The following is a 25,126-nucleotide window of genomic DNA, read 5'->3' as shown; positions in this document are numbered from 1 at the left end:
CCTTTGGGACCCACGCCAAAGGTCATCTTCTCTGTGAAGGGTTTGTGACCCTTCTCCCTGACTTGAGCCAGTCATGAGTCCGTGTGCCCCCGGGGTCCCGCACTTCCCACACCGGGCTGTGTCTGTCCGCCGGGCTGAGGACCACCGGGCAGCAGCTGGGTGTGATGTGTCTTCCCCTGGCCCACGGCACTGGGCCAGGCTGAGCAGCCCTGCTGTAGATCAGTCAATGAGAGAGCAAGTCCAGGGGCTCCCGGGTGGCTCAGTCAGTTAAGTGTCTTGCCTTTGGCTCAGGTCATGATCCCAGGGATCTGGGATCGAGCCCCACATCCGGTCCCTGCTGAGCAGAGTCTGCTTCTCCCTCTCCCTCTGCCCCCACCCCCCGTGCTCGCTCTCTCTCCCTCTGCCCCCCACCCTGCTCGTGCTTGCTCTCTCTCAAATAAATAAAGCCTTAAAAAAAAAAAAAAGAGCGAGCAAGTCCATGTTGCAGCTACTGGTTACTTCTACGTTCCTTCGGGGAAGGAGCCCTGCCTTCTTCCTTCTGTGGACAAGGCAAAAATTCTAATACAATTCTAATACAATTCTAATTCTAATACAAGACCGCTGGTTGCCTTTTATGGGTGCTCTCCCTCTCCTAACATTCACGAGCAGCCAGGCATTGGCAAACACATATTGCTTTATTTAGTGTTTCTCTGGATTGCAGAAGTGTCAGCAGTGGGCTGAGACCCACCGCCCCAGGAAGGCAGAGGCAGTTGGGCAGCCCCCAGGCCCTCTGGGGAGGTGGGGGGAAGCAGCAGAAAGAGGTGATGCCTCCGCAGCTCCTCCCAAGGCCAGCCTCCTCCCCGGGCTCCCAGGACAGGGAGGGGGTCAGGGGCCAGGAAAGGCCCTATATCCTTGAATCGGGGCCAAAGTATATAGACAAGGTGTTTGTCATCCTAAGGCATAGACCCAGGCAGGAGTGCTTCTCCCACCTGTTGGCCCCCAAGGGTGATTGCTGGTTAGGGAGCCACATGCACCCTTAAGACATGAGTCTGTCCCTGGGAGAGGCAGTGAGGTATGCTGAAGACAGGGCTGCAGTCCCGGTTTTGCCCCAACCTGCTAGATGAAGGGCAAGTCCCTTCTCCTCCTGGGGCTCTGTCTCCTGTTCTGTCACACCAGGAAGCTAGACTGGATGATCTCCGTGTCTTGCAAATTCTGTGGTCTAAAACTCCTTCCCCCACTCCAGGACATCCTCAGGTTGGGATGATGATTTTGAAGGGCATTTTTAAGGCAGGAAGAAGGGGGGGCAGGCAAAGGTGGTCTCGGCCCCCAGGGGGATGTCGGAGCGGGCGGTGAAGGGTACAGGTGGGCAGACAGGCAGACAGATGGAAAGGTGCCAAGGGAATGGAGAGGAGAGGGTGGCCCGGGCAGGAGCGAGGGCACCAGGGCCCAGACCGCCCAACCTCTCAGCTACATTCCCTGCCCTGCTGGAGTCAGGGAAAACACATCCAGTGTGTCTCGGGGTGGGAAAATGGCTTTTTTAAAAAATAGTTTCTTATAAAGCATCAAAAAATCTCAGAGAAAACCTCAGCAAAAGTTCCCTTCTCTCAAATATTTGGCATCGGCAGTGGGGCTGGCATGGCTGCCGCTGGCCCCAGCTTCCCTATTGCTGTGGCCCGGCCTGGCCCACACCTGGGGCAGCTCCCTGGCCCCCGCTGCTCCCTCAAGAGAGGGCTGAGCGAAAGGCAGGAATTTGTCGGTGGGCTTCGAGGTGTCCCTGGGTCCCTGTCTAGAAGCTCGAGTCTTTGGTAAGTGGGAAGTGGAGGGGGGAGAAGCAAAGCATTGGGAGGTGGGAGAGGGTCCAGGGGGCGCCTTCATCACCGAGAGTTCAGCCGTGGGGCCACCTGCAGGGGCCGAGAGAGAAGCCCAAGTGGTGAGCAGGGAGCAGACAGAGGAGCTTTGCTTGTCTTCATGGAGGGGTGGGTGCCTGGTGACCTCAGTCCCGGAGACTGATCCTACTCCCATAGGACTCCCTGCCCTGACCGAGTGGGCCTTGCCTCCAGCAGCCCCCGAAATGCCCCTAGGCCTTCCCCACCCCCCACCCCCATGCTGCCATCTTTATGACTGTCGGCACCGTGGGGGTTCGAATGGCCCCGCTCTCTGGGCCTCCATGGGCAATGGGATGAAAGAGGTGGTCTGATGCGCCCTGGATGGAGACCCGTGGATGAGGTGCCTGGGCTCTGCCAAGCCGCCAAGGAAGCGTGGCCACCGGAAGCTCACCCTAGCCCTGGGGCTACTGGTAGGGAGGCCGGCGGTCACCTGCTGGCGCCACTCACCACAGCCAGGTGCCCGTTCTTGGCCTTGGTGATAAGCAGTTCTGAGCCAGGTGTGAAGTCGATAATGCCATCCCTGCCGGGGCCCCCTGCAAACGTGATGCTGGAAGGAAGGGGGTGTGTGAGGGCCGCCTGCGGGCGCACACGTGGCCCCCTCACCAGCCCCAACCGCCTCACCTGCCCTGGTTGATGTTGATGTTGTTCACGCGGTCGGCGCTGAGGGCGGTCTTGGTCAGTGTCTCAATCACGTGGTCACTCTGCAGCACCACATCCCCCTGGGGGGGCCGGGAGGGGGAGGGGTCAGGCCCTGCCCAGATCTCCAGAACCCATCTCGGCCCTGCCTCCCAGGCCCCAAAGACGTACCTTCTGCTTGTTGTCCTCCCGCTGCACGTGCAGCACGAAGAGGCTGTCGCTCAGGCTGCTGACAGAGATCCCTGAGGGGAAGGGCAGAGGTTAGGGGTCAAGGGTCAGAGCCCAGGCCCTCCCTAGGCAACCCCGGGCTCTGGCTCACCGGTCAGGTTGGCATAGTCGATCCTCTGCTTGACTTTGGCGTCCTCTACGATGACCACGGCGCTGGGGGTCAGCAGCAGCTGCCGGGAGCGGGCTTTGTAGCCCTTGCGGTCGTATTTCACTACGGGCACGGCGTACTACGGTGGGAGGCGGGGCCGGGGTCAGGGGAGCGGCTGAGGGGGCTCCAGGGCGACCTGTGATTCTCTGTTCAGGCCCCCCCCCCCCGCTCCAGGCCTCAGGCCGCAGAACGGGCATCTCACCTGGATGGGCTCAGAGCCGAGGGCCTGCAGCACTTTGGGGCTGATCTCGTCGGCACCTGCAACCCAGATGGGGGAGTGGGACGTCAGAGGAGGGGAGAGGGGACTAAGTCGGATGGTGCTGGAGGCAGGGAGCACTGGAAGTCAGGGCCTCACCAAGCCGTGTGCTGATGAAGAGCCTGGGGACACTCTGGGGGTAATTGTCCTTCTTGCCCCTGAAGATCTCACTAGCCACGGCTTTTTGCTGCAGCTGAGGAGAAGGGGGGAGGCGTGGGGGAGGTATCAGAAGGGGTGGGAACCGTCAAGGGGGTGGGAAGGAGCAGGCCAGCCTCAGGAACTGAGACAGGCTCTTGCCTTCTCTCTGGCCCCAGCACCGGAGGCCAGGCCCGGCCACCCACACTCCTGCTGAACCCCTCCTCTGCTTTGCCCCCGTCCCCATCGACGAGGCAGAGGGCTTCCCAGAAGGGTCATGACAGCATTGTCGGGGGCCAGGCTCGACTTTGGGGCTAAGTGCCCATCATACCAGGCCCCGGGGCCCCCAATATTCAGCTCTAGCTTGGCATCTTGAAGCTGGCAAGATTGCTGATACTCCAAACTACCACAGGTCATCTGAGCTGATGGGTCCTTTAGCATCATCCCCTACTGAACTGGCAAATACGAGGCACTCAGTCACGGATGGCCCTCTCTGGAACCATGGCAGATATTACCAATGGATCAGACTGAACCTGTGGTCTTTTCAGCCCGGGGCTCTGGGGAGCCTCTAACCAGTCCTGTGGAGATGGCCCAGAGGACCAATCCTATTCGCCACCCAAAATCCATTCCAGCCTTGGTTTCATACACGAGGCCGAACAGGGCCTGGGATCCATCTGAGGCCATGCTGCCCGCCCAGGGCTCAAGTGCTCCTTCCTGGCCAGCACTGTCTGTGGGGAGCCCACGGCCTCCCCGACTCCCTGGCTGGTCCACGCCTGGCTCCTCGCCCTCCGCACCTGCTGCTTCCACTCGGGGCTGATACTCCTGCAGTACTTCCACACCATGTTCTTCATGCACAACTCCCGGAGAAGCTCCGAGGCCTGAGGGGCACAAGAGAGGTCAGGGCACCTGGACGGCCCGGCTCCCTCCCTTCCAAAGACAACTGGCGTATGCCCAGTGCAGGCCTGCTGCCAAAGCGACACCCCCACCACCTGGACAACCCCTGCATTCCCGAGCCCTTTCTCTCAAAAGAACTCATTCTCCATGGCCTAGCTCCAGTTCCCCTCCCTTGGGGAGTCCTCTAGATTCTTCTCTGGCCACAAGATTATTAGCCCCCCCCCCCCCCCCCCCCCCCCCCGAGCGCTTTCATGGTCCCTAGGTCGGCAGGGAAGGCCACAGACCTCACGCAGGGCAGGCGGTGGTGTGGGCCAGGAAGTGTCCAAGACATTCCGGGGCAGATGCCGCCGCAGGTTGAGCAAAAAAGAGGTGCGCACGTGGTCCAGGAAGAAGGCGTTCTCAGGGCAACGGGGTGCGTGGCGCAGGATGAATCCGCGGATGAGCCTGGGGGTGGGGGCCCGACAGGGTGGCAGTGAGAAACCCAGGGACGCCCCACCCCCCTGGCTCTGCACCACCCCCTGGTGCTGCCCCCAGTGCTCACCGCCGGATGGTCTGTGCGGCCCACTTTCTCTTGGCTGCCTTCCTCCGGCCCAGCGTTCCCCGCCACCAGGACTGGATGCAGATGGCTGTGGGGACCACAAGACAGCTGACCTTGATTTCCTCGCCATGGTGGCCCACCCTAGCCCCAGACCCTGCCCCTTCTGGAGACCCCTGCCCTCCCCCCCCTCCCCCACCGAACCTGATCGCTTCACCCGCAGGAATTTCTGCCGCCAATGAAAGCCCCTCCAGGCGGCCTGGATCTTCGTGGCTGTGGTTGGGAAAGGAAATCAATTGGCCAGAGCCCAAAGGAACCAGCTGGGGGCCTGGTGCTGCCAGAGCTCACTGAGTGGCACGAATGAGGGAGGGGCCCAAGGAGCTACTGAGGGAGAGGACAGAGGAGGGACGGGAGAATACATGAAGGACAGAGGGAGGGGGCCCAGGAATGTGTGAGCACGCTCAGAATTTGCATCGGCGGCAGGGCTGGTGCTGGTAGGAGGAGGGGAGCTGAATGTGGGGGAGGTGGGGCCCAAATGCAGTGATTTCTCTCCTGCTTCCCAGAACAGACCCCACTGGGACAGGAAAGGTGGGGCCTGTCTCTCACCGAGGCTCTGCCGCCGGACCTCCAGGGCGTCCTCTGTGGCAAACAGGGTCTTGGGGAAGCGGATGAAGATCTTGGTCCTGAGAGGGCAGCCGTGATCAGCCCCTGCTTGCCATCCCTGTGCCCCCCCCCCCCCGCCAACACTGGGTATGGGCAGACACCACTCACCTGCCCATCTTGTACTCTTCTGGCTTGTAGCCCAGGTGCCTGACCAGCACAGCCACCCCGTCCTGGGGCCGTCCTGCCCATGTGGGCCATGTCTCTGGGCACAGTGACTTGTATCTGGGGACAGGAGGAGCAGAGATTCACCCAGCCCCCACTCCAACCAGTGTCCTCCTCTGGGGGCCCAAACCAGCTTTCCTGGGCACCTGCTGGGTACTCCCACTGACTTGCAGCGCACGAAAAGCCGGGGAGGTCACTCTGTCACTATGCCCATTTAGAAGATGAGGAAACTGATGTATCCTCATCTGCCTAAGGCCATCGGGCTAGAAAGTGGCAGGGATGGAATTCAAACCTGACTGGCTCCCCAGCCCCTAACTCAGACTAACCACAATGCTGCTATATGCTTTCTGAGCTTTTGAAACTCTGTCCCCTTCACAGGTTTTACCATCTTCTCTGGTGACAAGCAGGTGGATGCCTGCCTATGGACCCCGAACCTGGTGCTCTATGAGGGTAGGGCTGGAAGTGGATGGGGGAGAGGGGAGGGAGCTGATGTTCTGTCCACTTAGTTTGATGGCAGGCCTGCAGAATAGAGGGGCCCCTGGCATGCGTCCCACAGCAGCTCAGAAGCTCGGTGTCCTAGCCTCTGAAATGGGGCTGAGAATCCCTGTCCCCTCTCTCAGGATCTGGAAGGCTCCTAGCCTCCTACCCCTCTCCCTGGCGCTGAGCCAGGCCATGCCCCCACCTTTGCAGGAAAGCTTCATATTTGCGGCGATAGGCAAAGCCCGCTCTGCGCACACGCAGGTTCTCCATCAACCCCAGGTACTTCACCTGGTGCCGGATCAGCACTTCATCAAAGCGGCCTGGGCGGGGGGAGGGGGGGAGGCGGTAACAGGGTGGTCAGCAGACCCTCACCCATGGATGGCCTTTCACCTCTGCAGGGGAGATTCCAGCCCTCACAGGCCTACAGGGTGGGAGGGGCCTACCGGGCTGTTTGGCATCATTGGGCTTGATGCAGCGGATGTAGGCGGGCTCCTTGGATTTGAGGATCTCCACCAGCTGCAGGAGGCTCATCTTGAACTGGGTGGCAACCTGGCCAGCCAAGGTAAAAGGAAGGTTGGCCAAGGCTGCGGATCCCTGCAGCTGCCCCTCACTGAGGCAGGGCTGCTGAACCCTGCAGAGGCCCCCTCCTGGAACAGAGCAGTGCCAGTTCCCACAGCTACCCTGTGCCCTGCTTCTTTCTTCCTTCTGCCTCCCCTTGATCACACTAGAGAAAGGGGCCAGACTGGGCTAGAGACATCCACTTAGGAACCTCACTCACATCTAAAAACCCTGCTCAGGGGGCGCCTGGCTGGCTCAGTCGGTGGAGCACAGGACTCTGGATCTTGGGGCTGTGGGTTTGAGCCCCAAGTTGGATATAGAGATTACTTAAAGTTAAAAAAAAAATCTTAAAAAAAATCAATAAAAACTCTACTCAGGTCTCCCCAGAGCCCCAATTCTACATTTCCCTTTGATGCCCACTCTTTGTCTTTCTAGAATTTCAAGGCCACATTCCTTAACAACACAACCTACTACGCATCCAACCATTATCTCTGCACACTGCTTGGCAGGACCCTCACGGGTCTCAGGACTGTGAGAGAAGCAGACTTCTCAACAGACTTGCAATCCCACTAGGGACAGAGGTGTGTGCCTGGGGTTCCAAAAGCATCAAGAAGGGGCAACTAATCTAGTCTGTGGGGTAGGGGGCATCAGGAAAGGCCAACTGGAAATGACCCTTGGGCTGAGATTTAAAGGATACGTAGGAGATAGCCAGAAGGAAGAGAGGAGAGAAAGGTATTCAGGCAGAGGGATAGCCTGCGCAAAAGCTTGATGTGCCCAGGGAGCTAAAAGCAGTGCAAGGACCCAGGTGGGGGAGCCAACAAGACAGGACAATCTCTAGTCCTATCTAGAGATAGGCAGGCAGAGGCAGTATCATGACAGGGCTGGAGAGTCACATTAAGGAGAATGACTGGTCCTGAGGGAGACAGGGAGCCAGTGAGGAATCTGGAGTGAGGGAAGAGCAGGCACAGGTCTGCATTCTGGAATATCTCTAAGCGGGTATGTGAAGGGTGGGCAGCAAGAGCAGCTAGGAAGCCAGGAGGGCAGGGAGGACGCTGGCTGGCTCAGAGCACTGAAATGGAGCAGGGGTTATGGGGAAGGGCCGAGGCGAAGGAGTTGAGAAGTACTCTACCAGCAGAAAGCGGAGGTCGCCCAGGTTTTGGGCGTGCGGGACTGGGTGGAGGGTGATCCTTGAGTTAGGGGCACAGAGGGCACAGGCCCCGGGGCACGGTGCCATCAAGGGCCTATTTTATATTTTAGACCAGTGGAGTCCGGCTTGCCTGGGCGCCCCTAGAGATCAGTGGCTACATGAACCCGCAGCTGCTGGAGAGACCCAGACAGCAGTGCCAGTGTCCTCCCAGAGCGGGAGGATGTGGGGTACGCAGCACAGAGCAGGGGCCTGGGAGTCAGACGCTGGCCACCCACGGTCTCCTCCCGCCCTGCCGGCATGTAGCAGCCTGCAGCACCCCGGCTTCCAGCTCCTCCCAGCCTGGGCCCTCCCCCTGCCACGCCCCACAGCCACACCTCTGCCCCCGAGCTCACCACCGCTCTCCCAGCATCTGGCACCACTGGCCGCACCTGCCCTTCCCAGCCGCTCTCCTCAATGATGTCACTCTCCTGTGGATCTCCTGGTCTTTTTTGGGCTGTTTGTGCTGCTGGGCCTCTCGCGGCCTACAGTGCCCTCCCACCGGTCCCTCTGACAACCACCTACTGGGTCCCACGTTATCTCAGACGCTTCCTCTTCTAGGAAGCCTTCCCTGACCGCCCCCCACCCCCAGGCAATTTGCTGTTCCCTATTCTAAGTTTCCAAAGCGCCCTGTGTACACTGCTATGAGAGCACCTATTCATCTTGGCATCCTAAGTGCCTCGTAACGTCTGATCCAAATGTCTGCCAAGTGGGTGGAGGCACACCAGTGCCCACGCACAGACAAGCTCCCGCAAGGACTCAGGCGTGCACGGGTGGGTCTACACTTAGGGCCAGGCGCGCTCGGGGAAGCTCACACAGATGCACCCACGGGCAGCCGCCTAGACGTGGACAAAGGTGTGCCAGTGAACACGCAGCGCCCGTGCGTGTCGCCAGCTTCTGGCTCGGGCAGCACGCGTCCACACATGCACGTGCACACACACATGCTCCCTCAGGTCCCAGAGCCTCCGCACCGTCTCTGGCCGCTTCTTGTCGCTGAGCTCACTCCGGTCAAAGCATTGGCTCATGATGGGATTTTCGGAGCTGCACATGGTCTGTGGGGGCAGAGCGGGGCTCAGGGTCAGGGCACGGCGGGCAGGCAGGGCAGATTCCTGGGGCGGCGGTCAGTCGGTGCCCAGACCCCCATCCCTCTCCGCAGTCTTCCTCACCTCCTTCAGGTTCCGGAAGAGAAGGTCATTGTTTTTATCCAGAAACCCTGGGAAGGGGGAGCAGACACGAAGTGAGGGAGAGCCCCTCTCCCTGCCCACTGGAGGGACCCAGCTCCAGAATCCTCACCGGCCACGCTGTAGGTCACCTCTCCAGCATAGTGCAGGAGGCGGAACTCCCCACGGTCCAGAGATTTCCTGGTCCGCTGGTCAGCCAGCTTGTGCCTGGGGAAGGAGAGGAAGCTACAGATTGCTGGCCTGAGCCCCTATCTGCTGAGGAGGCTCAAAGGAGGAACCAGGCATCCGGGAAGGAGCAGGTATGCCCGGGGCCAAGGCACAGCCCTCTGTCCCAGGCGGGAGACAGAGCGGAGCCGTGAGGCTCCCTGCACAGAGGCAGTTGCGGAGGCTCGGGGAGGCACACAGCCCTGCCCAGGGTCCCACGGGGCCAGGACCCGGCCCGAGGCGTCCGCACGGCCGGGCGCGCTGGGCAGAGGCCTGCTTCACTGCCCATGGCTGTTGCGTGACTTTGCTCGGAGTGCCGGGCACTGCGTACTACATTCTAAGAACGGAATCTGCCCCCAAAGATTACTGAAGTCTTAAGCAGGTTTGTATCCTTTAAGCCAGTTTCTACTTCTAAGGACTCTTCCAAGCAACTAACCAGAGATACAGGCAGAGACGTAAGGCACAAAGATGTCTGTGGCAGCCTTGTTACCCAGCAGAAACCTGGAGGCTGGCCAGGGGCCCCCCGAAGCTGGGGGGGGGGAACGGTGGAGTATCTGTGAGTTAGAGCTGCCGGAGGAAGTGTTTTGAGGAAATTTTTCCGTTTGATGATACAGGAAAATACTCAGGATATAACATGATCCTGAACCTTATACACAATAAGTTCTCAGCTATAAAAAAAAAACAAAACAAAACCAAAAACATATAGAAAAAGGCAGGAAGGAAATGCCTCAAATTGTTAACAGTGATGACCTCTGGGTGACAGGATAACCAGCGGCTTTGGCACACATTCCAACTTTTCTCTAATGAGCATCCTTATTTTTGCAATCAGAAAAAGGTTTTTCAGATACAATTAAGCAAAAAATGCTCAGGGCTTTGGCATTCAACAGCTCCAGGCCCGAGTCCGAGCTCTGCAGCTTACTAAGTACGTGATAACCTCGGGCAATTGGCTTCACCTCCTGGAGCCTCGGTAAAGTGGAGACAGCACCCCGGATACGTCCTTACAGGGTTGCTTCGGGTTAGAGGAGGTGAGGGGAAGAGAAGCAGCAGGACAGAGCTGGGGCAGAGGTGCTTGCTTCCTCTCTTCTCCTCCCCACTTCAGGGAATTCCTTAAAGAAAACCCAACTTCCAAATAAGGAAACTAAAAAAATCTTAGCAAGTTTCATTCTCAAACAAGAATAAAGAGGGAGCCATGCTCCTCTTAGCTTCTTACTTTGTGGGTACACGACCTGTGGCCCTGTGCGCCTGTCCTCAGCGTACACCTCCCCCAGTCATCTCCTTGTGGCTGGTGGTTTATGATCGTGGCGGGGCGGGGGGGGGGGAACCTCACGCTTCACGGGCTCTCTGCCGCAAGCGAGCCCTTGCCCCTACGCTGCGCTGCCACCCCGCTTACGTCAGGAAGTGCGGATGGTGCTTGATTGTGTCCTCCAACTTCTCCAGGAAGGTCAGATCCGTGGCCTCCCCAGGGCGCAGACATTCCTCATCCTGGGGGGTGTGGCAGAGGGTAAGGGATGTATCAGGGAAGGAGCTGGAGAGCACAGGAGACTCAGGGGCATTGTGCCAGGAAGCACAGATGCAGGGCACTGGGCAGATCATAGGGAGCCTCCGACAGACTGCTTCCAGACCAGGCCGGCACCTCACTTCACCCTCCACGCACAGCCCTGCCCTGTCCCGGCTCAACACCAAACTCGGGCCCCCTGTGGACATGCCTAAGAGAATGGGGAAGGGAGTAACAGCCTCCTACCCAGCCTCCAACATGAGGCCTTGGAGGAGCGGAGGACTCACCAAAATGGAGATGATGCCCTTGAACTTCTCCTCCACCAGGTCACAGATGATCTTATTGTTGAAATACTGGACAGGCTCCCACTGAGGGGCAAAAGGGAAGGAAGGCATCATCATGGGGTCCTAGCACCTCTTCGAGAAGACCCCAATGCCTGGCCTCCTGTGGGGTGTCCACAGGGACACCTGCAGCCTCGCACCCACCGCGATGCCCTCTGCCTCATATTCCTCCTGTTCCGACTTGAGGGTGAGCTCGATGAAGAGCTGCTGCAGCTTCTCGTTGCAATAATTGATGCAGAACTGCTCAAAGCTGTGAGGGGAAACAGAAGAGCTCACAGTAGGTCAAGGAGGGCACAAGAGGAGCAAGGGCAGGGAGAGACCCGACGCGGCCTCTGAGCAGCTAAGGGAAGACACACAGAGCAGGGCCGGGTGTGGCTGGGGGCACTGTCAGGAACAGAGGCAGGGGGAAGAGGGGGCGGGGCGAGGACAGGGCAGATGGGAGGAGAGAGAGGCAGGGGAAAGGGGGTGCTGACCTGTTGTGCTGAAACACTTCAAAGCCATAAATGTCCAGGAGCCCGAGGACTGTGGTGCTCCGCCAACTGGGGCTCTCGGCATCCTAGGGCCAAGAGCGGGGGACCCGGGGTTGGACGGCGCCCCGCCCCACGCCTCCCCGCTGCTTGGGAAGCCGCCCAGCCAAGCCCTCACCTTGGAGGCCAGCGACCTGTTGATCTTCCTGACCAGCCAGGTAAAAGTGCGACTGTACACAGCCTTGGCAAGAGCATCTCTCGCGTACGCAGCCTGTTCCAGGTTCAGCGGGCTCAGGAGCTGCCAGCCAAGGTAGAAAGGAGAGGAATGCCGAGGACCCCTCTCCATCCCCCTCCTCTATGCACTCAGGCTCCACACCAGAAAACCTCCACCTCTCTGTCCTTTCCCTGGTGAGCCTGGAGGGTGGGGGACATTGGGGCGGCGGGGATGGGGGGGAGCGGCACAGTGGCCCTATCAGAGGGAAGACGGCGTCAGGACCCAAGGCCTCACTGCCAGAGGCAGGAATCTCAGAAGAGGCCTTGGACCACCTGCACCCTCGACCCCCCCCAGCCCTGAGACAAAGGCCTGACCTTACCTCTTCTCCCTTGGCAATAATCTTCCTGTGTGTCAGGGCCTCCCGCAACATTGAGCCTTCCACGCCGAGCAGCTGCCAACGGAGGGGGGTGGGCACGGTGAGGGTAGACTCCTCCCCCCCCCTGCTCTGCCCTGGCCCCTTCCTCAGCCCACTCACCCTGGTCAGATACTTGAGCTGGTTCTCGGTGGTGACCTGGGCATTGCTCTCCTCGTCGGCAGCAAAGTGGATGTTGCCCAAATGCAGGACGCTGGCCACAATACTGAGCAGGTCCTGGGCGAACAGGGAGGGGGGAGGTGGAGGGGGTCCCAGGAGGGGCAGAGAGCCCATGAGGGCCACCAGTGCATGGTCAGCGGGAGCGGGGACTGGGGTGGCGGGAGTGTCTGAGAGAAGCAATGGGCTGTAAAAGTGGACTGAGATTTTCAGGGTGTAGAGGGAGGAAAAGGAAGGTCCCCAGCACAGGTCTCACCTCGACTTCATCCTCAGTGAAGTCGATGACTGTCAGGGCCTTCCTGACCACCTTCCAGTCACTCTTGTCGTTGATGGAGGAGACTTTGGCACACTGGCCCTGGGGGGAAGGGCAGAGCGGGGTTACCAGCCCTGGTGCTGCACTCACTGGGGGGCGTCGGCCCTGCCCACCTGCTCCGCACCTTCACCAGGTACAGGTAGCTCTGGGGGTTCCGTTCCAAGCCCAGCCTGCGCAGTATCTCCTCCTCGCCACCTTCCAGCAGCTGGTAGAAGACGTGGAAGTTCCTCTCCCCGTGGTTCTGGTGCACCACCCGGGACTTCTCCAGGAGGTAACTGAGGATGTGGCCACCCACAGGCGCACCCTGCGGGCAGGGCAGGACGTGGCGACTGTTCAGGGGGCCTGGGGATGGGCCCCGGTTTCCCCTCCTTCCTCAGTCTCTAATTCCGGCGCTGCCACTAGCTGTGTGGACTCAGGAGAGTCACCCCCTCTGGCCTCAGTGTCTTCATCTGAGAAACGAGGGCCTGCATGCAGCCCTATCGACCTGGCCGCTCCCCTTGGCTGTCGGACAGGCAGCTCACACCAATGGGCCTCGAACTGAACTCCCCGTGTCCCCCCCCCCCCCCGCTCTTCCCATCCTGGCGGCTGGTCACTCTGCCCCTCGAGGTCTGCAAGGCCAAGAAGTTTGCTGTCCCCTGGGAAGCTTCTTTTTCTCCCTAACCTCACGTCTAGTCACACAGCCAATCCTGTTGCTGTCACCCTCAAGACATCCAGAGCCTACACGGCCGCCACACAGGTCTCAGCCACGGCACCTGTCACCTCGATGTAACAATCATCAGCTTCCTAACTGCTTTCCCTGCTCGGCCTGCTTCTCCTACCATCTACTCTCAACAACGCACCAGAGGGATCTGAGAGAAAAGCCCCATCGCAACACGCTTCTGTTCCAAACCCTCCAATGGCTCCCCTTCTACTCAGAGTTTGTTTGGTTTTAATTTTTTAATTTAATTTAATTTAATTTTAAGATTTTATTTATTTATTTGACAGAGAGAGAGACAGTGAGAGAGGGAACACAAGCAGGGGGAGTGGGAGAGGGAGAAGCAGGCTTCCCTGCCGAGCAGGAAGCCCGATGTGGGGCTCGATCCCAGGACCCTGGGATCATGACCTGAGCCGAAGGCAGATGCTTAACGACTGAGCCACCCAGGCGCCCCTTGTTTGTTTTTTAATTTCAAGTTTTTGTTTAAATTCAAGTTAGTTAACATCCACTCAGAGTTTTGTTTTAGTGGGTTTTGTTTTGTTTTGTTTTTGGTTGGTCGGTTGGCTTTTTTGAGGGAGAGGGAGAGGGAGAGGGAGAGGGAGAGGGAGAGGGAGAGGGAGAGGGAAAGCGAGAATCTCAGGCAGACTCCCCACTGAGCCTGGAGCCCGATGCAGGGCTCGATCTCACGACCCTGAGATTGTGACCTGAGCTGAAATCAAGAGACGAGTGCTTAAACAACTGAGCCACCCAGGTGCCCCTCTACTCAGAGTTTTTAAAAGAAGTTCTTACAAAGACCCAGAAGTGCCTGTACCATCCAGCCTCCTCTCCTGTATCTCGGTGCCTTGCTCACTGGCTGTCCTTTTACACACCAAACACTCCCAACCTCAGGGCCTTTGCACTGGCTAGTCCCGCTGCCCGGACTCTCTCCCCTAGGTATCTGCACAGCTTGCTCCTGTCTCCAACAAGCTTTTTACCGAAGTACCACCTTCTCAGTGAGGCCTACCCTATCTGCCTTGTTTAAAATAGCAACTGCCCCCACCCCTTACCTCATTTTATTTTTTGCCACGGCACTTGTCACCTAAATTACATTTTTCTGTTGCACGTCTACCTCTCTGGAGGCAGGATTTTTGTCTGTTTTGTTTCACTGTGGTACCACCAGCACCTGGAACAGCACCCGGCACAGAGTAGGCGCTCACTAAATATTTGCTGGTACCAAAGACCTGGCGAGTGGGCGCCTACGGAATGGGATTCCCACTCCCCCTGCCCTGACACAGCTACGGGTACCTTGAAGTCAAACTGCACGTCCATGTACTTCCCAAACCTGCTGGAGTTATCATTCCGGAGGGTCTTGGCATTTCCAAAGGCCTAGGAGCAGAGGAGGGGGTAAGAGGGATGTCTGGCCTTCTCTCCCGGCCCCTCTCACCCTGCAGACGCTGCTGTTCCCCTCACCTCCAGCACGGGGTTGCTCTGCAGCAGCCGGTCACGCACAGCACCCCCCCGCTCCGGGGCTGGGCAGGTCTCAGCATAGAACTGCAGCAGCCGCTTGGTGGCCTCTGTCTTGCCTGCCCCGCTCTCCCCAGAGATCATCACGGCCTGATCCCGGCGCTCCGTGCGCAGTGCCCGGTACGCAGTGTCGGCCACCGCAAACCTGCCACAGAGGCTCGTTAGGGACTCGAGGGGTCGGGGTGGGGCAAGATAGGAAGGGGAGGGGGATTCCCACATCTGGTTGGAGTTTGCTGGTGGGTGGGGCTTGGGGGACCCTCAAGGGGGTGGGTCAAGGGAGGTCCTTCACAGCTGAAGATGGGGATCACTGTTGCTTTCCGATGGAGGACTGTGGAGATCACTTAGGGGTAGGGGTCCTGGAGGTCATTCAGATAAAGAGGTTGGGGTCACTCATAGGTGGGGTTGGGAGGTCCCTCAGAGTGGGGGTCAGAGAGTCACTAAGGTTGGGCGGCCATGCCCAGGTGGAGTTCGGGGGAAGGAGCTAGGGGTGGGAGTTGGGGTGGGGGCTGGCAAGGTCCCACCCACATGGGGCTGAGAAATTCATGTCAAGTGGGGATCAGGGTCACTCTAGGGTGAGGGATTGTGGGACCCCTCACACATGTAAATAATGATTCATCCCAGGTGGAAGGTCAGGGATATTCTAGAGTGAGGGTCTGGTGGGGTCATCTTAGGTGGAGATGGGGGGGGTCACGGCTGGAGAGGCTGGGGGTCACTCACAGGTGGGGTGGCACCTCATAGAAGCTGACACCCCGGTAACGCTCCATGTGCTGCCGGCTGTAGATCTGTAGGTCCCGGTAGGGGTTGACAGAGACCAGGACAGGGCCAATATAGGTCTGGGGGTTGGGGGAGGAGGGTCAGAGGTTTCTCCCAGAGGCTCCTGATACCTCTTTCCCTCCTCAGCCCTGTGTCTGTGCCCCCAGCACCACTACCCCCCTGCCAGCTTCTTCCCACTTGGGCCTCACATAAATCAGGTTCTCCCGGAACCGTCGCCGCAGGTTCTCGATGAAGGCTGCCTCACTGGTGAAGTTCTCCAGAAGCACGAAATCCTGTACGCCCACCCGGTCCCGGGCGGTCAGTGCACTCTCCATGGTTACCCGCACCCCGTCACTGCCCAGGGCCTGCAGGGAATGCACCACGGGAAACGGTCAGAACCAGCAGGGTGAGGTAAGGCCGCTTCTCCTCCACCTCAGCCTGTGGGACTCCCAGGGAAACCAGGGGCCCATGGACACAGGACGCAGAGAACACCCAAGAGACAGACCATGCTGGGGTACAGTGGGCCTGGGTCACAGGAAGCTGGTACTTGGAACACTGAGGACATGGGTCACACAGAACGGAGACCAGGTGGGACACATGGGACCCAGACACAGGACACTGGGGCACAGAAGACCCAGAGGACACGGGAAGCAAGGCCACTGAATCCAGGCAGGCACTGCTTTTGTGTAGAGAAAAAGGGGTCATGAGAAGAAACTCCCTGGAATAATGAAAAGAATGCTCTGTTGACCTTGGACAAATCCCCCTTCTCTCTCTGGGGTTGCTTCCTCCTCAAGGAGGAGGAACTGAGTTAGACCAGGTGACCTCAGGTCCCTTAGCTCTGGGCCACGTGTGACAGGTGCTTTGGAGGACAAATGGCTCAGAGTGAATTCTGCAGGCAGGGTGGGGCCATCTCTGCCACCCGCACCCATCAAAATCTCCAGGGGGAGAGAGTCTAGGGACCAAGCAAGAGGCCACCCCCAGAGCACATGAGGGGGATTCCCCCAGGGGGCCTCCCATCCCAGCTGGGCTGGACACCCACCCCAGAAGTTGGGGGGGCCCTCCTTCTCATAGCTGGGCCACACCCTCTCCTCCAGCTGCCAGACTCCCCAGACACTCTCCTCCTGAGAGCCCCAGAAGCCTCAAGGGGGTGGGGGTTTTACCACGGAAAGCCCAGCTGCCTCCAGCGCATATCGGCTCCGGGAGGCCCTCACCCCACACCACACTCTTCAAATGGCGAGGTGGGGGGGGGAGGGAACTATAGGAAATTGACAGTGTGTCAAGGGTCGGAGAAAGGCAAGGTGGCAGTGGTGGGAAGGGGCACAGATCCCATAGAGGCCCCCAATTCTCCTCCAACCACAGAGCACCCAGATCTCTGGTTTGGGGCACCCCTCTGGGTCTGGCCTGCCTCTCCCAGGCTTGTCCCTCCCCGCCTCCCCCCCCCATCCTGTTCCGAAGCTGCTGCCAAATCTGGCCGAAGCTCCCGCCCCCTTGCCCTCTGGGTGACGGGTCTCCGTGCTCTCAGCCCTCCCTGAGTGCTACTGGCCCGGCCCTGGGTCCGAGCGCCCCACGGCCCTCCCTGCCTCTGCCTCTTCCCCCTGCAACTTTCCCGGACGTTTTTCCACCCGAAATTCCTGGGCCGCGCCCGCTTCCTGGCGGGGCCCGAGGCGGCGCCGCGAGGCACAGAGAGACGCCCGGGACCCCCGCCCTGCCCGCCACCTCCTCTCACCGACGCCCGGTAGCGCATCCTGCCAGTCCGGCCTGGCGCCCTGCTCCGCTGCCGGTGCTCTCCGTCCGGGGCTCGGCGGCAGCCGCGGCGGCGGCGGCGGCGTCAGCGAGGGAGGGGCCGGCCCGCCCCCTGCACCGCCCCCTCCGCGAGCCTCAGGAAAGCGGGACTCCCCAGCCGATCCCGCCTCCCTCGGGGCTCGGACTCGGGGGTCCCTGTCCAGCTGGTGGGGGTGGAGTAGGAACTACGGGGGATCTCGGTGCGGGGGAGGAAAGGGGGGGCGGGGCTCCCCGCCAGGCGGGGGCTCCGCCTGAGTCAGGTTTTCCAGGAGGGACGTCGTTGGTTCCAGGGTGGGGCCCGGAACCCGCGCGGCCGCCGAGTCTACACCGACCCGGAACTCACTTCCGGGCCGTGTCTACACTACGCACCAGGCCAGGCGCGCGACGAGGGTTGAGGGCCGTGGATCCCGGAGGAAGCAGGATTTCCCTCCCCCCTCACCCCAACCTCGAGTCCCGGGAAAGTTAAAAATAGATCGAAATGTCCAAATACGGCCGGCGCGCCCAGGCGGGCGGAGCCTCCCTGCGGGACACTGTCCACCCCTGTGTACTCTCCGGGGGTGGCCCTGTGTCTTTAAGCCCCAAGAAAATCTATTTAGGTTTCCGAATCAGCACGGAGCGAGCACCCAAGGGACAGGGACGGCCACAGGGAGTCTTTGCCGAGCGCGGTCTGTGTCCGGCCCCTATGGAGGTCTCATTCTCCCATCTGGAAAATGTACGTCCGACTTTCAGCATTTGGGGCCTATACCCTTCTCCCCTATCCCAGACACCCCAACTAGGGCCTCTGTGCTTCAGGGGCTCCTCAATTCTGTTCCTCCTCTGGAGGGAGCCTCCCTCTCTTGTCCCTCTGGATCCCCCAGGATACCCTCCCTCTCCCAAACCGGCCCTAAGCAGCCGCACCCTCACTGGGATCTTGGAAACACTTAAGAAGCCAACTCTAGCTTAGATCCCACCGCTGGTGGAGGTGGTGATGGCTAAAAGCCTTTGATGCTTGCAAGACTGGGCTATTTCTTACAAGCGGTATGACTGGCAGCAAGTCACTCAACTTCTTAGAACCTCCTCTTCATCCTTAAAATGTGGCTAATAGCTGCCTAAAAGGATTGTTGAGAAGGCTAAGATAAAAGCGCTAAGGCACTCCCCAGTCTCTCAAAAGCACTTCCCTCTCTTGGCCTGACATTCATTCCACACACGTTTGGGTCAGACCTACTAAGAGCCCTGGGCCACTTCTTATCTAGTGGGGAAAGCCCCTCAGGCGTGTCTGCCAGTTACAAAGAGCTCTCGAGAACTTTACCTGTTCCCCGCCTGACAGATAAGGAACCCGAGGCGCAGTCCGGCGGACATGGACTTGTCCTAGCCGGGGGGAAATGCGGAGTCGAGACCCAAAGCCCCAGGGCGCCCCTCCCTCCGACCCAGGCTCCCCGGAGAGGCGGTGAGGCTGCGGCAGGTGCGGGCTGCAGCCTCGTGGGAGGCTCATTACCTCGAAAACAACAGGCCGGCCGGAGCCGCGGCCAGGGGGACCCCGCGGGGTGGGGGGGGCAGGGCACCAGCTGGGAGATGGGGCCTTCTGCAGGGGCCAGGGGACTGGGTGCGCAGCTGGGAGATGGGTGGGAGCTGAGGGGGGGGTATTAAACGCCACCCGCAGAGGCGGGCTCAGGGAGGAAGGGGGCGCCCTCCGCGATGCCCCCAGGTTTAAAATCTCGAAGGGGGGGCGCCTGGGTGGCTCAGTCGTTAAGCGTCTGCCTTCAGCTCAGGTCATGATCCCAGGGTTCTGGGATCGAGTCCCACATCGGGCTCCCTGCTCAATGTGAAGCCTGCTTCTCCCTCTCCCACTCCCCCTGCTTGTGTTCCTGCTCTCGCTCTGTCTCTCTCTGTCAAATAAATAAACAAAATCTTAAAAAAAAAAAAATCTTGAAGGGAGCGGGAGCCGGGAGGGGGACTCTGCCTCCAGCCCATCCAGGGTGGGGAGTGCTTTAGGGGACTGGGGGGGAACGAGGTCGAGAGAGCCCCCACCGCAGCACAGCTCTCTGCAGTAAGGGGGGCACAGGGCGGGCACTGCGGCCGCTATCGGGAGGGAGGGGAGGAGCTGAGAGCGGGCGGAGCTTCGCGGCCGCAGAGCCCGCCCCGCCCGCTGCCTCGTCAAGCGGCTGGAATGAGGGGAATCCGCGTGCGGAGGGGTCCTGCCGGCCACCCCCACCCCCACCCCGAGCCGCGCCGCCGCATTCCCGGGATGCCCGCTGGCGCCCCCACAGCCGCCGCCCAGCGGCGGAAGGAGGGGGCGTCTTTGCAGCCCGGCTGGCCTGAGGGGCGGCCCCAGCCCCGGCTCCGGCCCCCGCTCGCTCCGTCTCACTGGACGGAAGCGCCAGCCCCGGGGCTGGGGGGGGGGCTGAGGGGGGGGGCGGAGAGCCGCGGGTGTGAGAGAGACCGCGACCAAGGCTGCAGAGCTAGGCGCTTCTTGCATTCTCAGCGCTGTCTTATGGTACTCCCTCCAATGCCCTGAAGCCAAGCCATGAGCTCTGTGCTATTACCCCCATCCTACAGACGGGGAAACTGAGGCTGGGCAAGGGCATGACTTGCTCAAGATCCCAGGACTAGTAGAAGGAGGGGTGGGATTGGAACCGGGAACTCTAGCACTCACTGCTGCTGTAGAGCTGCCCTACCGGAGAGCGAGGCTGGTGGATTTCCAAGCTTCCGCTTCTCTGTAAAGGTTAACTCGCTACCCTGAGAGGCTGGGACCTTCCTCAGTAAACCCGTGACTGCAGTGCCCAATGAATACCCCTGTTGGCGTTGTGTGACTATCGACATGTAGGCCTTAGGAGGAGCAGCTAGGGAGTGGGCACTGCCTTTGGGCCCCCAGCATGGCCCTGCACCTAGGGGCTGGCTGAAGGCTGGGGAGAAGCCATGGCCACACGAGTGACCTAGGACTGATTTCCCAAGACTGCCTCTGGGTCTCCTCCCAGCTGTGTTGTTTCCTGTAAAGGCAGGGATGGGGCAGACCCAGCAGACCTGGGTCATACAGTGCCCTTTATGTAGTGTGAGCCAGGTGCTCTCTGGCCTGACCTCTGGAGGAGTGGGGAACGCAGTGGGCAGCCTCAAATGTTCAAAGGACCATGCAGGTCTGGAGAGGGTGTTCTGAGGACCCTCAGACTTCTGCTAAAAGCTGATTTCTACAGAGGCAGCCTCATGGCATACTGGGGAAGCAGAAAGAACCATCGCCTATCTCACCCACAGGGAAGTACTGGGCACAGAACAGGTGCTCAATTCATATTCATCAAACATATCTTAGGTCTGGGCCCAGGCTGTCCCACCAAGGACTGTTCCAGACTCTAGGGAACTGTTTTGAGGGGCAGTGGAGGTGAAAGGTGCAGACTAAAGGGCTCTCTACCTGATTGTTCACAGGGCCCCAGTCAACGGCTATACACTCTAGCTCTAGAGCCTTTGACCTGCCAGACACCTCTGCTTGGGGGCCCAGCAGAAGTAGACAGAGCACCTTGCCCCCTGACCTCTCCTCCTTGTTCAATATCCTATCTGTAGAAAGCGGGGAGGCACCTCCAGATAGTCATCACCATCTGGGATCAAAAAGCCTGTTCCCCTCTCTCCATTTCTCACACCAGGAAGTCACCACCTGCTAAAACCTTCCCTCTGCTCCCCCTTCACTCTTCTGCTCCTGGATCAGGCAGCAACCTCCAAACTGCCCTCCTTGCTTTCCTCCCTCCAATCCATTTTCCCACAACAGTCTTTGGTATTTACAAGTGCATATCTGATCAATTAACATCTTAGGTTAATAGAGTGTAAGTTTATAGGGCACCCTTCCGTGTGCCACACCCATTCTTCACACCCAGTGCTTCTTGCCAGGTGCCTGTATATAGACTCTCTCTTCAGTTTACCGCCAGTGCGCCTGTGTTCTTGTGTGATCCCAGGGGTGGCCCTCTCCAGTCCCTTCTCTCCCCATGCCTCCCTCAGCACCACACACAGCCAGAAGGAACCGCTCCCACCCCTGTCACACGTGGCTTTCTCCCTAAGGTTCTTGCCTTTGCACCTGCACCTTCCTTGGTCCGGCGCACCCTCCTTCTCCCCACTTGACTGACTCTTACTCATTCTTGAAGACTCAGCTCAGGTATCACCTCCTCCAGAAACCCTTCCTGCCTCTCCCAACACATAGCCCCCTCCTTATCGCATCACGCTCTAATCGCCGGTTTCCTTGTCAGTCTCTCCCAGGAGACTGCTCCCGCCGGGGCGTACACCCAGCTCGGCACACAGGAGGGGCTCAGTAACCCCTCGTGGATGCCTGTACGAATGAATGAATCACAGGGCCCAGAGCGTGCCGGGAACTGAACAAGGCCGTGGGCCAACCATTCATTCTCTCATTTATCTCGGAGACCCTGGCCGCCGCCCTCACAGGCTCCCAGACGCGCGTGGAAACCGGCGCTGCGGGGTCGAGGGCGGGGGAGTGGGGGGGCGGAGTACGGGAAGGGGCGGGGCGCGGGCGGCCTCTCCCGAACCCAGAGGCAAAGCCCGGCTGTTGGAGGGGCCCCAAGGGCGCACAGGGTGCCTGGGTCCTGCGACCCCAGCCGCCCCTCCCCGCCCTCACGTTACCCGCAAGTAATCTTAAGTCTCCACGCGGCCGAGTTCTGGGACCCCGTATAGGGCGGGCCGGGGCCGACCCTCGGCCCCAGCGATCTCCGGACCGGCGACCCCCGTCGCCCGCACCGCAGCTCCGGGCCTGGCTTGGCGCCCGGCCGCCTGCCCTTTTCCCCTTCCCGCCCGCCAGCGAAGCCCTCCCGGGACCACGCGGCTGCTGCCCGCCCCGCGCCAGCGCCCCGCGTTACCCACCGGCTCGGCTCTTCGGGTGCGCAGGCGGGGGCCAGGCTGGGCGGCCTGGCCGGCTCCGGAGTCCGCGGCCCCGGCACGCTCTCCCCGCCCAGGGCCCGCCCGGGGCCGGGCCGCTGCCTGTCGTCATCCCCGGCAGGGCCCAGGCCCCCGCGCGCGCGCGCGCGCGAACCCTCCGGCCCCGCCCCGCCCCCGCCAGCCCTGGCCCCGGTCCCCGCCCGAGTCCGCGGACGCTTGGTGCCGCACACTGTGCAACCAGCTCCCGGGACGGGGCGCGTCACAGTCACACACACACTCCCTCCCTCCCTCCTCCACACCCGGCGCGCTCGCTGCAGTGCTGGGTGGAAGGGTGCATCTCCTCATTCTAGGAATGCAACCTCAGAGCAAACCCGACACTGTCCTCCCACCCCCAACTCGCCCCACTTTTGCCAGGCCAGGTCAGTTCCTCCCCATTTGTGGCTTTCACACACACACACCCCGTTCCCTGCTCAAGGTACTGCTCTGAGCTGGCCAGTCCTAGTTCTTTGGGCCGGAAGAAAGGGGAGGCATGCACTGAACGTGTACTATGCGTCTGGAGCTTTACATACACCGTCAGTCCTTTGGCCTCAGAGCAGTCCTGTCACCTGCGTGTTATGCGCAGTTCATAGCCCAGCCTACCGAGGACCAGGGAGCTGGAAGAGAAGGGATTCAAACCCAGATTTCTGCTTTGAAAAATCCTGCTCTTAAGAGGTGCTTTAAACTTTTACCCCATCCTTCCATTTATCCCTTTTTGTCCAGCCTGTTCCCGTCCCACCAAAGGTCAGAACCCCTCCCTTCTGCTCACCTCTTTCCTGAGGGGTTTGCTTGAGGGAGCTGCTGGGCCCTGGGAAGATATTGCCACCCTTTCTCCCAGCCCAGAGCATCCCCGCTTACAAGCTTGCAGGGCCTGTGGGGATGAACCACGCGGATGATCTCCCCAGTGGGTATCAGCTCCACTTGCAGCGCCATTCCGCCAACAGAGAGCCCGGGTGCTTGCTGAGCAACAGCCTGCCTGTCCACTGGCTCAGGCTGCTCCCAGAGCCAGGAATCTGGTCCCACACTGGGATGGCCACTTGGTTCAGCTTCAACTCCAGCCCCAGGGGATGTGTCTGGTCCAGCTCCTCAGGACACAGCTGGAGCAGCCCAGGTCTGATTAGGAGGCCTCTTGGCCCAGCGGGTTGGGGCAGGAAGAGGAGGGGCTGAGGGACGGAGGAAATGCCTGTTGTCCCAGGTAACCAGAGAGGCTGATGCAGCCACTCGTGGGGGACCCTGGCCTCCAGGTCAAAGGGTAGGAGATCTTACTCCCCAACAGCTCCATGGCCAGGCCTCTGCTGCTGCCCACTCACTGGTGTCAGCTAGAGAGCTGTGTTCCCCAAACCAGAACGCACATCCTGCCCTAAGGCAACAAGATCTGTCAATAGGGCTGCCCCTCCAGCATGTCTCCCCAGCTTGCCTCCTTCCCCGACAGCAGCAGGTGAGAGCCCCTTGAGTTTGGGAGGCCAGAGCTGCTGGGGGCTGGCCACGTTGAGCAGAGTTTAGCTGGCGAGGCAGGAAGGCACTGTGAGGAGGCCCCTGTCCTGCCCTCCTCAGGGGCATTTAATGCTTGGGAGGACTGGACTCCCTGGCTCTGGGCGGCCTTAGCCCTGTTGGCTTCTTACTTTTCCATAGTACCCTCAGGTGCCCCTCACCCCCAATGTCCTGTTTTCTATCTTTATTGTTGCTAAATCACTGCTGACACTCCCCTGGCCTGGGACTGAGCCCTCAGGTCTTCAGCCATTCCTTATAGGAAGTAAGAAGGGGATGGGGAAAAGTGACCTTTCCAGAGGGAGACACTGGCATGGGAGGGGTGGAGTCCAGGGGACCGGTGCTGGCCCCAACAGCCCCCTGGACAAGCACCTTCCCCTGGGGCACACTTTCCTTCCCTCCCCATGGCATCCCCCGCCCAGGAAAGGCCAGCAAAGCTTCCTTCCTTCCTCTGAGAAGCACATTTATCTAGGGCAGGCTCATCCCCGGTGGCCACACAATGGCCCTTATCAGCTGTGGAGCCAGGCACAGAGACCCAGTGCACACCAAGTCTCACACATTTCCTGTTTCCACCCAGCGGGTCAGGGCTGGGCCCAGAGCAGCCATATCCTGACTGGGGCCAAGAGGAGGCAGAACACTCCCCCTTCCCCTTCCCGGCCTCTCAATCACTGCTGGAGTCGCCCCTCCCAGGCCGGGGCGGGCCCCAGCAGGAGGGACGGGTAGGGGTGTATGAAGACTTAAGGGGGAAGGGGAGAGGTGGGCACATGGACAAGCATGCTCCACAAGCAGAAGGTGGTGGTGGGGTGTCCCCTGAGATCCAGCCCCAGGGCTACATGGATCAGAGTAAGGAGATAGGTATGCTATTGCTTTGGGTGTTTTTCCAACCGTTCTCTCACAATGATCTTGTGAATGCATACATTATTTGTATTTTACAGACAACCAAGATTCCTATGTGGGTAGAGGTGTAACTCGGATTCAAATCCAGGTCTTGACCTCATTCCTGTGTTTCTGGCTCTGCATGATACCACGGCTGCCTGTGTAACTTTGGATGGATCACGCCACTCCTCTGAGCCTTGGTTTCTCTGGCTGCCAAATGACAGGTGCGGTGTGGCAGCACCCAAGAGGCTTGTGCAGGTGAGAAGGCCAGAGGTGGGCAAGTGCGAGTGGTCAGGGGTCCTCAGGCGTGAGTGTGTTGGGGCAGGGACAGAGATTACCATGGAGACAATGGGGCAGGAGGCTCAGGGGAAAAAAGATGACTTTTTGGGATAGCTTGACCTGGGACCAAGGCTCAAGACTAAGATGAAGGAATGTGGGTGAGGAGAGATGAACCAGTGAATGCAGTGCACCTTTTCTGAGAGTCGTCAGGTCCCAGAAACCCATTCTACTTCGCAGCAAGGGAAACAAAGTGCCTAATAGCATAGGTGGCTCACTCCAACTGTGCTAGGGACCCAGAGGCCACCACCCTGGGACCTCATCCCATT

General features: G+C 59.9%; 1 protein-coding gene across 3 annotated transcripts; it reads right to left on the bottom strand.

The window, feature by feature from the left end:
- Positions 1-655: 655 nt before the first annotated feature.
- Positions 656-23,187, bottom strand: MYO1C (myosin IC). 3 transcript variants are annotated; one of them, XM_073879313.1, is made up of 32 exons: positions 23,016-23,187; positions 15,707-15,862; positions 15,462-15,577; positions 14,691-14,889; positions 14,526-14,606; positions 12,672-12,851; positions 12,491-12,589; positions 12,181-12,294; positions 12,025-12,096; positions 11,610-11,729; positions 11,438-11,520; positions 11,109-11,214; positions 10,911-10,991; positions 10,519-10,610; positions 9,037-9,131; positions 8,910-8,956; positions 8,715-8,795; positions 6,446-6,551; positions 6,205-6,322; positions 5,469-5,582; positions 5,304-5,380; positions 4,902-4,970; positions 4,704-4,788; positions 4,447-4,606; positions 4,063-4,146; positions 3,233-3,326; positions 3,080-3,135; positions 2,821-2,956; positions 2,673-2,743; positions 2,487-2,584; positions 2,313-2,412; positions 656-1,880 (listed from the first exon to the last, which is right to left on the bottom strand). In XM_073879313.1, the coding sequence occupies exons 1-32, from the start codon at positions 23,088-23,090 to the stop codon at positions 1,854-1,856; spliced, it is 3,192 nt and encodes a 1,063-aa protein (XP_073735414.1). In that variant the 5' UTR covers positions 23,091-23,187; the 3' UTR covers positions 656-1,853. The 3 variants fall into 3 exon arrangements, with proteins under 3 accessions (XP_073735414.1, XP_025706916.1, XP_025706915.1); XM_025851131.2 differs by lacking the exon at positions 23,016-23,187 and adding an exon at positions 22,107-22,248; XM_025851130.2 differs by lacking the exon at positions 23,016-23,187 and adding an exon at positions 17,224-17,396.
- Between the last annotated feature and the right edge of the window lie 1,939 nt (positions 23,188-25,126).

The sequence above is a fragment of the Callorhinus ursinus genome, unplaced genomic scaffold, assembly GCF_003265705.2.
Source record: "Callorhinus ursinus isolate GAN/ISIS: 27379988/994484 unplaced genomic scaffold, GSC_fseal_2.0 scaffold34, whole genome shotgun sequence".
Classification (NCBI taxonomy): Eukaryota; Metazoa; Chordata; class Mammalia; order Carnivora; family Otariidae; genus Callorhinus; species Callorhinus ursinus.
Note: the sequence above shows the minus strand (reverse complement) of the source record. Positions and strands in the feature narration are given on the sequence as shown.

Coding starts and splice junctions, on each gene's coding strand:
- MYO1C (XM_073879313.1), bottom strand. CDS start 23,090: ATGGCGCTGCAAGTGGAGCTGATACCCACTGGGGAGATCATCCGCGTG. Junction 6,552..8,714: donor ACAAGAAGCGGCCAGAGACG/GTGCGGAGGCTC, acceptor TTGGCTGGCCAG/GTTGCCACCCAGTTCAAGAT. Junction 6,323..6,445: donor CAATGATGCCAAACAGCCCG/GTAGGCCCCTCC, acceptor CCCCCCGCCCAG/GCCGCTTTGATGAAGTGCTG.